Source organism: Simochromis diagramma, unplaced genomic scaffold, assembly GCF_900408965.1.
Source record: "Simochromis diagramma unplaced genomic scaffold, fSimDia1.1 OVJJ01000676.1, whole genome shotgun sequence".
NCBI classification, from domain to species: domain Eukaryota; kingdom Metazoa; phylum Chordata; class Actinopteri; order Cichliformes; family Cichlidae; genus Simochromis; species Simochromis diagramma.
Genome location: NW_024387466.1, coordinates 897,744 through 910,634, shown reverse-complemented (window position 1 = coordinate 910,634; position 12,891 = coordinate 897,744). Strand labels below are relative to the sequence as shown.

Sequence of the window (12,891 nt, the reverse complement as noted above, 5' to 3'; positions counted from 1 at the left end):
CCAGATGAAACCTCATGAAGCTTTGAAACTTTCCATCCAATTGGTTCAAAAAAAGTTTCACTTCCGAAAATTCTTGTCCACACAAACTCTCCTGCTGGTCAAAGCCTTTGAGTGAATGGGTTAAATGCAGAGAGGAATTTCCCCACGGGGATCAATAAAGTATACATTACATTACATTAAATGTAAATAGAAATAAAAACACCTTAATCTAATTTCTTTGTCATTCATTCATTCATTCATTCATCTAATTTGTTTGTAAGTAATGTGTGAGTAATTGTTATGGAAGTCTATCAATGTCAATAAACCTGTAGGTATAATTTAAATGAGTGTTTGAATAAATGACATGTTTATGTTAAAACCGTTGCAGTGGTTTCAAATGATTGCACAGTGACTGTGTTTACTGTATAATGTATTTTTCCCACTGTGATTCACTCTGTTGGTGTTTGGTAACAACCTCTCCAAAATTTAATTACTAATTCTAATTCATAACTAATACTAGACCATATACTCAGTAATTACTCTAGTGCTACACATTACAGCTTGCTTGCCATATACTTGCCATGTAAACGACCTTAAAGAAAGACACAGTGGATTGCTCTTTTGTGCAGAATGCTTTTGCACTGACATTACAGATTCATGTCTGGCACATTGTTAGGGTGCCTGGGTCGTTGTCCCAGTGTTTTTGTGTTTATGAATTTTTAGGTCCAGTTTATTCATCATTGCTTATAGACTTATAGACTTTTTTGGTTTAGTTTTCTCCCACTCTTGAATTTAACATTATTTCTAGTTTAGGTTTTCTTGTTTCTTATTTGGTCTCGTCTCCGTGTGCTTCCTTCAGCATCTCCCTGTTAAGTCAGTCTTGTGTCCATGTTTATTTGCCAGTCAGCGTCCCTATTCATGCCTCTGTCCCTAGCGCTCTCTTGTCCTGTGTGCTTGGTGTTTACTTTACTTCCCGTCTCATCTATTTGATCATGTTCAACCGTATTCCCCAGGTGTTTCTTCTCTGATTCCCTCTTGTATGTATCGTCTGTCTCCCTCGATCCAGTGTCGCAATCTCCCTCCTGCTGTGTGTCCTTTTCTTTTGTTAATTCTCTGTATCAGCATGTTCTGTTTGGCATCTGCCACTTAGCCTTCCCTTTGTGTTATTTATCTATAAATCCAGCAATAAAGCTATTGTTCTGTTCAGCCCTGAGAATGTTGGTAAAAGGGTTCATAAATAAAAAGATTATAACTGATTACACACAAAAATTAATGGGATGTTTGTCTCTTGTGTTTATTTATTTACAATTCCCAGAATGTGCACAAAATAACTTCATAACTAAAGGATACAGTGATTTTGAAATATTTGTAAGTATATGCAGTTATACTGTCCCATTACCATGTAAAGATTGTGTTAATTATGTAATGTAATTTTTCATTCACTCAATTTAAAGCACACACTTATTAACTTTAATTTGTAAATGTCCTCACCTTGCCACTGGTAACCAGGAAGTATTTTATTGAACCCTATATGCAGTGAATAATTACCCTTTTGTTTATGACCTATATTCAGATACATCACAAGGCTTTGAGTGTAACAGACAGACTATTGCACCTTGCCACATAAGTCCACACAATTATGTACAACCCCAGTTTAAAAACCTCAATAACACATAAAGAAATGACAGAAAACTTTGTAGGTTTTAAAAGCATTGAAGTAGCATTGAAGAAGCATTGAAGCAAAATAGTTTCTTTCGGTTGAGCCTGTATTATCCACACTGGCATTTTATTGAATATGTATAGCAAATTAAGTAGAAATGAGTCAGCCAGCATCAATGAGTACAGGCAAAGTCATGATTTTTTTTTTTAGCCACTAGCAAAGCATTTCAGATTAGGGTCATGTATCTTGTTCCACATGTAGTACATTTTTGCTGAAAGGAATCTGTGAACAAGTAGAGTTCCTCTATAATAACAAGGGTCATAGTCATCAGCTGTAGTGGAAGGAACGTGAAGTCCATTTATCCTCACTGCACCATGCCACTCAGGGCTAAGTCCTGCTTTGGCCAAACACATTCCTAAGTAAACATCATCAATGGGAAGAACAGCGATAGAGTGGGACATATTGTATATAACCAAAGCTGTGTAGCCAGATAAAATGTAACCCCCACCACTACAGTAAGGAGGGTATGACTCTGACTCATACACCTGAACTGGAACATAATATTTACTCCACTTTTCTCGAATAGGGCCAACATATCGGATCACCCAGCCAGTAAAGAGGTGTTTCCGTCCATCATTGTCCTTAAGTTGAAGTAGATATTCAACCATGTTATCTGTGTTGACAAAGACATCATCATCGCCGTTTAGCAGGAAGCGAGCATGTGGACAGTTTCTCTCCATCCATTCGAGGAAGAGTATTTGCTTCAAGGTGAGGTTAAAGAATGAGTCATTAAAGTCCCACTGAAGAATATCATTGTTCTCACTTTGCTCTATTTTAAGGAGTGTGTTCAGTCTCTTTTTCTCAAAACCAACACCTGTTGTTCCTGAGATAAAAAGCCTTCGGATCCACACACCATTCTGCAATCTCGCCTTAGCCCAGGTTTTGCGCAGTACTTCTCGGCGGTCGTAGTTCACAGGAGCGCTTTTAATGACCAGCAAAAGAAAAACATCCGAGGACACTTCAGCTCCTCCACACTTATCAGGAATGTCCAGCAGCATGGGGAAATGGCGACAGTGGCGATAGTACAGAAAGTCTTTTATATGATCAGGAAGAGTGCTGAAGTTCTTAAGGTTAGCAACAGACATGTTTTGTTGACATCTTGACCAGGAAAAATGATGAGCTGGAGTGATTTGTGGTGGCTTAATGACATCATCTCTCCTGGTTTCTTCAAGAAGTGAATCTCGGGAGTCTGACATATTTTTACAGAAAATAGCAACAGTCAAGAGAAGGCCAGTCACCACCAGCAAACTGCTTGCTCCTAAGGTGGTCTGTTTCAAAAATCTGTGGTCACAAAAAAATTCCAATTAGTAATAACATTAAAAAGATAAGAGTGCATTAAATGTGTGCATTATATTACTATCTATTACTTTGTAGATACTTAGGTTGTAAGAATCTGAATGCAAATCTACATGCTACCAATGTGTTTCGTTGATCTATTCTATTCTATTCTATTCTATTCTATAAAGGATTTGAGCTCCAGTTATAATTTGCTTGGAATGCAAAGTCTTGAAATATTTAAAAATCAGCATTGTATTTGTCTTTTTCAAAATTCTAAATCTTTCTATTAACAGGTTTTCTTGACTTTCAGTGTTTTGTCACTTCACAATTATTCTAAACAAAAGAAAGATGGTTAGCAGTTTATTTAGCACACAAAAAGACTAAACAGAAGTAAAACTTTGTTGTAAGCAACAAAAAAACAAAAAAAACAAGAAAAGGGGACAAATTATTTCCTAGCAAGCAGGCGTGGTTTCTTGGAACCCAATTATCTACAGAATAACTGAAAGATGCAGCTGGAAGTGCTGTTCTAAATGATTTACACAGAAAACTAACATTCTCACACTTACACTCCATTACTGGAGCCACAGTTTCTGTTGAGAAATATTTGAAAACTGCATGCTTTGGTTTCTACTGTTGAATCAAATCAGGTTTAACTTGCTTGACATTTGTGCTAGTCCTTTCCAAACCATCTTAATTTGTCTCTAGATGGTCTGTAGCAGGGAGCCATCAGGCTAAATTGGTCAACCAGTGGGACTTCGCTCAAAATAAAATGGCAGGTCAAGTGGAACATGGCTCGGACAGTGGCAAAAAGCAAGCAAAGTCTCAGTTGTAGGAGGGGTTTGTTGAGGCCATGGAAAATATGTAAATTATTTTACATACACTCGTCATACACACATCATGGTAATTTGGGGGGATGGTGGTTAACTATTTCTTTGAAATGTTTGTTTTCCACTGTACAGCATGTATTTTTAAGAAAACAAGAATTGGGTGCACAAGTTTAAATCTATTTGTCATGGCTGGGTCTGTGACCCAGCATTTTGAGTTCATTATATATTGTGTATTTCTGTTTTAAGTATGGGGATATGTTAAGTTCTTGTTTTTGCATCATTAGTTAGAACTTGAGTCTTTGTGTTTTGTCATTTATTGTTTGGGTTAAGTTCATCCACCTCTCTTAAACCCCTAAGTTGTTCAGCCTTAGTTCTGTTTATTGGATCTCCTCATTTCCCCTTCCCCTGGATCTTAATCTCATTTGCCCTTTGTGTTCCACGTCTCATGTTGTCAAGCCCATGTTGTTTGGTCTGTCTCATCATGTTTCCTGTTTTATTTTGAAAGAGTCCTCTGTTCTTTGTTCATTGCATTTAGTTTCACTTCCCCTGTCCTGTCATTAGGTTATGTGTGTCAGCTGTGCCCTCATGTGTCTCCACTTCCTCTGATCACCTCATGTGTATATTTAGTCCTCAGTCTGTGTTATCTCCCCTACCCCTTGTCACAGTTTCCCAGCCATAGTAAGTCATAGTTTGTATGTTGTTTAGTCATAGTCTAAATCTCAGTAGAGTCATAGTTTCCCAGTCTATGTTCAGGTTTTCCCTCATTTACTTTGTTTTTTTCCGTGGGTTTTCGGCCCTAAGTAAAGGGTCGCTTTTTGTTAAGTCCAGTTTTGTGTCCTCGCCTCTGTCTGCTCTTGGGTCCTCTACTCACTCCACAAGGTCTGCCCCGGCAGTCCGTGACAGTAGGACGCGAATATCATGGGCCCAGCGGACATCTGTGAGGACCAATGGGAGTTCAACACTTGCTTGACTGTGCTCCACGGAAAGTGGATAATCTTCTCCGCGTGCGGACCGGAGAGGGAGAAGGAGTCTGTGAGAGCTGAGCTGAGCTGTTTGATGTCTGTATACCCGGCTTTCATAAAGGAATTGCCAGGGGATCTGCAGAACTTTTTCTGCACCGCGCTGCCTCAGCAGCAGCATCAACACCGCAAATTGGTGTCCCCACCGCTGCCTCACAAGCCCGAGGCGGTTAGAGTCGGCACGCTGAGGTTCACCATGGCACCAGACCCTTCTGCGCCATCATCGCCTTCCAGTTCTTTAGTCACCTCATCGCAATCACAGTCTCGCCACTTTCCTGCCACAGTGCAATGCAGGGAAGCACTAGATGCAGTAGATTTGGACCACGAAGAGCGTCAGCAAATACTGAGCGCTCTGTTGGAGGAGGAGCGCCGGTGGAGGCCTTGGCTCATTCCGGAGCACCAGGGCTCTTTCCGGGGAACTCGACTGGCTCTCGGGGGTCCCCGGAGCTGCCAGGGACTTCCACCCCTCACTCCGCCAGCTTCCACGGATAGAATGAAGCGGCGCTCTCGCCGTTGGCACTCCGAGCCTCAACCTAAGGACGTCCCTCAGTTAATGCCATCTGAGGCATTAGCGTCCATCAGCCATCCAGTCGTGAGTACCACTGACTCAGTTTCTGACGCTGTATCTAGCCCCATAGCCAAAGACCTCAAGTCAAAGGAGAGTGTTTCAGGGGCAGCTGTGAATAAAACGTTCTTGTCTGGCTGTGACCTGGCTGATTCGGCAGGTTACAGCATCCATGAACCAGTTAACAACCATAATAGCAATAAAGATGACTGTGCCCTCGGCGTCATAACTTCTGAACCTGAATGTTGTACTGATGCAAACAGTAACTGTCTTGTTCCAGAGTTATTTAACCCTGGTACAGCAAGCTTTGAGCAGACAACGTCTGAATCTGGTACTACAATCACTAGTTCTAATGTTGCCGTTGATGAAAATGTGTCTGTATCCGCCGACACTAGCCTAGTGCCCTGCTCTACAGGGGTTTTAAGCGCAGTACCGGACGGATTTTCTGTAAAGTGCAACACTGTGATAACTAACCCACCATTATTGGCAGCCACCAACTGTTGTACTTCTGTACTGTGTCATCCTACCAAGTCAAAGGTTTTTTCCGAGTTAACCAGTGATGAGGGCATTAAGACTCACACAGTGAACCTGCAGTCAGTGGGTTTTTCTGAAATAATGAAAGATGCTGGGAGTAAAGGTTCAGACTCAAAGTATTCTGTATCACATGACTGTCGAGTTAATGTGTTGAAATCATCAGCGAGCAGTCCTAGTTCTGTGTGTGATCAAGAATTAAATCCTGTTACCTCAGACAATTTAACAATTACCAAGCCACCCCATGCCAGGTTTGAAACTCTGTTTAAACCATTTTCTAAGTCTGAAGAGAGACTGTCTAGCTTTCCTCAAGGAGCAACTAAAGACTGTTTGAACTGTGCTGAAGTCTCTGAAGAGTTAAGGTCTAATTTTGTTATTGCCCCTCTGCTAGCACCCCTTGAAATGCATGTTCAGGACCCTGGGTGCACTTCCAAGGCGGCTGTGGCGCTGCTCGACCTTGTACCCGCATCTGATTCCCGGGTGGAGGCAGCAGCTGTCCAGTCAGCACCCGTGCTAGTTTTGTTCCAGACTCCTCTTATAACGGAGGTGAGTGACCGTGCTTTTTCATCTCATGAACCTGATATAGTAGAGTGTACTGGGTTGCCCTTTTGTGGGCCCGGCTACGAAGAAACTGGTGCTAAAGACTGCCCTGTCATTAATCATGATTTCATAGACATCCATGCTGTGGCCGACCTAACTCTGGTTAAGACTGAGGGCCAGTTAGAGTCGTGTTGTGATAGTGAAAAGACTGTGTGTAACTGTTTTGAAGAAGCACATAAAGAAATCACAGACCATGTTCTTGACTCTGTAGAATTAAGGACTTTTTCTAGTGTTGCTCCCATAGCCACACCACATGAAGCCAAGGTTCATGAGACAGTGAAAGAGGTTCATGCGTCAACTGTACAGTCTGCTTCTGAGCCTGCTGGAAATGGTTGTGAAACCTCAAAGATGGCCGAGGGCTGCGTGACCTTTCTCTCCACCTCAGACTGTTTTCTACCGCAGCCGGCTCGTACATCCGAGACAGTGTTGCTCCCGTGTGCAGATTGTAGTGGATTCTAATACTGTAATCCCTGATGTTGGAATTGCAGACAGTGATTAAGACCAAATGCACGGGAACATGAGCTCTGATGACACTGCTTCTCAGTTGCAGACTGTTAGGCCAGCCATGAGCATGTCTGCCTCTATGTGACTCTGAATTCAGCTATGGACTTATTTGTAATCCTACCATGAACAATTATGTTGACAATGCCTACAGGGAGTTGGCATCAACCACTCGAGTTACCGAAAGTGATCATGAACTGAGAATTTATGGTTTCAAATATTTTCATGCTAACAATGTTCTATGTGCTGCCTCACCAGTCACTTCTGAGATTAAGCCTCTCGCCAGGGCCTCCTCAGATGCCGAACTTCAGACCTCAGCAGACTCAGGCCCCCTGAGTCCAGCAGTGGAGAGCTCACTCGAGCTCATCCAACCCACTATGAACTCTGGATCATTGTCAATGCCTGGACAGCCTGACTGCACTGTGCAACCCCGGCCACTGCACCCTGAGCCAGCTGTGTGTCTTGCGCAGCTATGGTCCGCTTCGTTCCAGCCAGACGACTCTGGACCTGCAGGCCCTAGGTCTGTTTCGCCAGTTGTGGGTTCTAGAGAACCCAACCAGCATCACATCTCGTCAGCTGGAGGGCCCGACCGAGGAGCCCGTCCAGCCCCCTGCCTCGTCAGCTGGAGGGCCCGACCGAGGAGCCCGTCCAGCCCCCTGCCTCGTCAGCTGGAGGGCCCGACCGAGGAGCCCGTCCAGCCCCCTGCCTCGTCAGCTGGAGGGCCCGACCGAGGAGCCCGTCCAGCCCCCTGCCTTATCTGGACCTGCAAAGCCACGTCCAGGCCTGGTGCCTGCCAAGCCATGTCGACCAGTGCACCGTCACCGGCCACTTTCCAGGCCATCAGCTGGACATCATTGGTGTCGTGGACGGCCTCCTGATCTCTGGAGGCCGGCCGCTGTCTCCCGCGCGGCCGGCCTCCGAAACTGTTTTATTTTGGGCTCTTGTGCTGCTGCCCTCTGGGTCGACCCCCAGAACTGTCTTGTTTTGAACCTTGTAACTTGGACTTTCAAAGTTATGTTTTCTTGGCTCGTTTCGTTCATGGGGTCCTTGTTGGGGTTTTGTTTTGTTGTTTGGTCTGTCTCATCATGTTTCCTGTTTTATTTTGAAAGAGTCCTGTTCTTTATTCATTGCATTTAGTTTCACTTCCCCTGTCCTGTCATTAGGTTATGGCTGTATCCCAATTCAGGGTCTGCAGCCTTAATGGTCCACAAGGGCCGCGTACTCAAAGACCGCTAAGGCCGGAAGTGCGAGGCTTGTGAAATGGGATGGTCTAGCCTCCGTCATGCTGCCCAGGTTGCCTAGCAACCATGATACTAACAGCTGGAAACGTTTCATACAGAAATGAAGGAGAACATATTTTGTTCATTTGTTTGTTTGTTTCTACATGAGCTTTGATCATTCTCTGTAAGATTAAGGTCAGTGTATATTTTAAAGTAAAGGCTTTAAAACCAAGTTAGTACAAACGTCACTTATGTCACATAACTTTGCTGACTTGTGGCCACCAGTAATGTTTTAATGTTCTTCATTATTAAACATTTGTACATAAATAAGTGACATAATATTCAGTACTTGAAAGTTTACTCTTCGGGCGCCCCTCATCCGCCGTTTTTTTTTCCGGCAAAATTATCCACACCCACCGCCGCGCTATGCATTCTGGGATAGGTTGGGCCACGAAGTCTACACCGCCACGTCCTTCAAATTCAGGGAAATGAAGGACGCATTTGAGGGCCGCATTTTGAGCAGCCTTCGAATTAGGACAGCCTTCGTCACGTCGCTGTGACGTAATCGGCCTTAAAATGCGGCCTTTAACCCTTGTGTGGTGTTCATATTTTTGTTACTCAGCCAGTGTTCATGGGTCTGGTGGACCCGCCAGAGTTTTGGCTTTCCAAATTGACACTATCAAACAATTTTTTGTTAAATTATTCATCAGATGTTTACTTCATCCCAATTACAAGCCATATGAACAGCAAACATGGTTAATTTTTTCCCTTTACCTTTGTTAGATCACATTTATGAATTAATGTGCTTCTCGTTTTTTTTTTTTTTTTTATAAAATGTTATAAAAAACATAAATCAGTTATAATCAAGTGGAGTGAGTGGAAAGACACAACACATTTACACGTGAAGCAATATGTTTCACAACTAAATGGGATCAGCTGCTCATCAATGGTGACATTAGGCCCAGGGTTGTAAAACAGGGGAAGGTGGTGCACACACTTATCCCACACTGTCCTGATGGCAGCTAGCTTGTCTCTCTGCTGTCGAGCTGGTCTGTCGTCTCGGTTATCAAAACGGATAACCCTGGAAATTTTGTGGAAGTTTTCCAGAGACATTGATGCACGGAAAGGTTCTTGCCGGTTTCTGCATCCCACAGGGATTCTGTGGATTCCCCTTTGGACCTGAAAACTCCTGCAAGGATAAGAACCCCAAAGTAGGCCTTTGGGGTTCTTAGATGAATTTGGTCCATCTCCTTCCACCTCTCTCCTTCTAGATTACTGCAATCCAGAATAATTTTCTGGATGGAATCTGGGATGAAAAGCTCAAATGAAGACTTGATGTCCTGCACATGAGTAACTGCCAGCTGTGTTGGCCCTGGCTTATCACAGTAACAGCTCTGCAGGGTGGCTCATTTCTTGGGCAAGAAGACCATTCAATTTCACCAGTTATTGACATCCATATTTCTTCACTTGCTGTCTGGTGGGCTTGTTCTGGTCCTGGAGCTGGCTGCAGATGGAGTACTCGTCTTTGTTTTGTTACTAAATGGTGCTCAACCTCATCCTCTTCTTCAAAGTCACTGTCAGACTCTGAATTTTCAGAAATGTGAAATATTCTGAAACCTCTTTGTCAACATCATCATCCGAAGCCCCTCTTCCAAAATCAATTGGATGGCCCTCACAGCAGATAATCTTTTGCCATCTTGATCAGTTGTGATAAAGAACCACACTGGCAAAGTCTTATTTATAGTATTACGCCCCTAATTTGCAGGTGGGACAGGGTATGAGAAAATAAAATTTGGATCCCTCAAGAAAGAGGGTAAAATGTGTGGGAATGTAAGAGCAGACGGTGTTGGTAGTTGAATTTTCAACAATGTTGCAACTTTGTGCAGGAGCAGGAGGGGAAGAAAACACTTTCAGCAGCACCAGAAAGGAGGAAGATAGAGTGTGGGAACACAGGACCTACACTTTCAACACTTTTATTAGACCTGGGTCCAGTGGACCCGAACACCTTGTATATAATGTAAATGCGTGGGGGGAGGTATAGTATGAGGTCATTGAAAATTAGTTCAGATTTATGTTCTTCACAGAAAATAAGCCAAAGCCAATGAATTTCAGGTTGAAAAAATAATTAATTGTTTCATTTTTCTTTTGAAAAAAACTGAAAACGGGTCTCACAGACCCCAACACCATACAAGGGTTAAGGCTGCAGACCCTGAATTGGGATACAGCCAATGTGTGTCAGCTGTGTCCTCATATGTCTCCACTTCCTCTGATCACCTCATGTGTGTATTCAGTCTCCCCTACCCCTTGTCACAGTTTCCCAGCCATAGTAAGTCATAGTTTGTATGTTGTTTAGTTATAGTCTAAATCTCAGAGTCATAGTTTCCCAGTCTATGTTCAGGTTTTCCCTCAGTTACTTTGTTGGTTTTTTTTCCGTGAGTTTTCGGCCCTAAATAAAGGGTCGCTTTTTGTTAAGTCCAGTTTTGTGTCCTCGCCTCTGTCTGCTCTTGGGTCCTCTACTCACTGCACAAGGTCTGCCCCGGCAGTCCGCGACACTATTTTGGATTGTCTCAGTTTACTCAGGGTTTAAAATTGTACATATCTCATATTTGACCTTGGGATGGACCTAGCTTTTAAAGCAGTCCAAAAAGGGCTGAAATCAGGGTTTTGGGAATAGCATTCAAGAAGCCTAATGTTTGTCTATTTTAACCATTCCAAAATCAGTTCTAATGTGTCTTGGAACACCTAGTTGGAACCACGTTTCAACCGTCTAATGGTTGACTTGAAATTAAATTAAAGAGCTTGGAGGTAGTCCTCTTTTGTTTTGTTTTGTTCCTTCCATTGTACAATTTATAACAATGACCAGCAGTAAAGCCCCAGAGTATGAAGCTACCACCACCATGCTTGACAGCTGATAAACAAAGAAAAGACATTTGTTTACTCTACAGCAAATGAGAAACTACTAACGTTTTAAAAGAAAATCCTTCCTATTTTGCATTTCTAGTTCTTTTTGTTTTACTTTTAGCAGCTATGATAACATCGTATAGGGGCTGAAACCAAACAATTAACTACCTCAAGAACCTTAAACTAAAAGCATTTAAACAAATTAATGTTAAATGAATAAAAACAAAGTAAAAAGAAGATTATATAACAGAGCTTCTAAAATTTCTAACACCCCTGACTCACTGTGCTGCCGTTTCACTTTCTAATGCTCTGACTTTTTAGAGCCTTTCAAATGATCAAGCATTTAAGTTTTTACCTTTCAGATTAAACACAAAACTCAGCACACTTCAAATAAATTACATGAGTCATATTAGCTGTTTACTCCATTAGTTGTTGCCTTGTTTAACCCCCCGTACTTATAGGAAGTATACAGGCATTTAAGACTTTTTGTTCTATGGATAAATATGTCCATGGAGCACATATGTATGTACATATATGTATCAAAAAACTAGTAAAAACTTGTTTGTACACTACCACATAACATGAAATAGTGTTAAAAATATTTAAGAAAAACAATGGACTTAACTGACTTCTTAAACAAAGAACGGTATCATATATGATATCTCAAGCACAAACCAGCTTCTCTGATTTCTTGCGAAGTAGTTTGAGTTTGTTTTTTCTTTTATGTGTGTGCAAAAAGACTGAAAATGACATTACATAATTTGTGGAGTATTAAAAGGAGTATTAATAAATGTTATTGTGATAAATTTGATAATGATAAACAATATAAACAATATAAAACTGTTTTTAGTTTATGTGCATGTGTGTGTGTGTGTGTTTGTAGAAGACAGCAGTTACCTTAACATACTGGTGGATGAGCTCACTTGGTAAGTATCCTTCAGGTAGTCAACATAAAATAAGAAACGGCTCCTAACTGAAGCATGTTACCCGCATGTATTTAGACTGGGTGTAGTCTTTGAGACCAACCCTAAACCCAAGTCAAACCATTCTTCTAAAATACATTTTTGTTATTATTTGATGTAGAATAAAAATACATTTAAATAATACAAAGACACTTGTCATATCTTGGTGGTATTATTAAGCTAAAAGTTTGTGTTAGAGAGATGCAATCCATGTAGCATACAACAGCTTCCACCCAGAGACTGTCCTAGGTAAAACAAAAAGAGATGAAACTTAACACATGGCCTGCTTGTGTTTCAGCTTAAATATCCACATTTTAACTGGGATGGGATTGGGAACTACAGTATTAATGTGATCAATATAACCACTATTCAACCATATAAAGAAATCCCCTTTCTCATGAAAAAGGCTTGTTTGTTCCTATTAGGTCTCTTCAAACAGGACACACATTTATTTTTAAAGCTCTAAAAATCGCAAATGTAAAAATTATATGTATTATGAATATACAGTATGTGTTTTATTCCATGGCACCAAGTTACCTTTCAACAAGTTCTTTCACAATAACTTAAACTGAATGTTGCCTAAAGAATCGAAATGAAACTACTCCGTGGAAGGTATTTTTATGCCTTCTCTTATCTGACTCCTTTCCCTTGATAAACATCTATCCTCACATTGTCCCTACAAGCAACAAAGTGCGAAATCTTTCACTTGTTCGAACATGCAAAGTCTTTATCCTTTCAAGGAACTTAAAGTTGATATTTTATAGTCTATTCTTGATTAAATAATTAAT

The 12,891-nt window shown here is 41.6% G+C and overlaps 1 protein-coding gene across 1 annotated transcript; it reads right to left on the bottom strand.

Moving 5' to 3' along the window:
- Positions 1-1,260: 1,260 nt before the first annotated feature.
- On the bottom strand, positions 1,261-12,108 carry LOC120723322 (N-acetyllactosaminide beta-1,3-N-acetylglucosaminyltransferase 3-like). Its single transcript, XM_040014711.1, has 2 exons — positions 12,039-12,108; positions 1,261-2,980 (listed from the first exon to the last, which is right to left on the bottom strand). Exons 1-2 carry the CDS (start codon positions 12,044-12,046, stop codon positions 1,846-1,848), a joined length of 1,143 nt encoding a protein of 380 aa, XP_039870645.1. The 5' UTR covers positions 12,047-12,108; the 3' UTR covers positions 1,261-1,845.
- Positions 12,109-12,891: the final 783 nt, after the last annotated feature.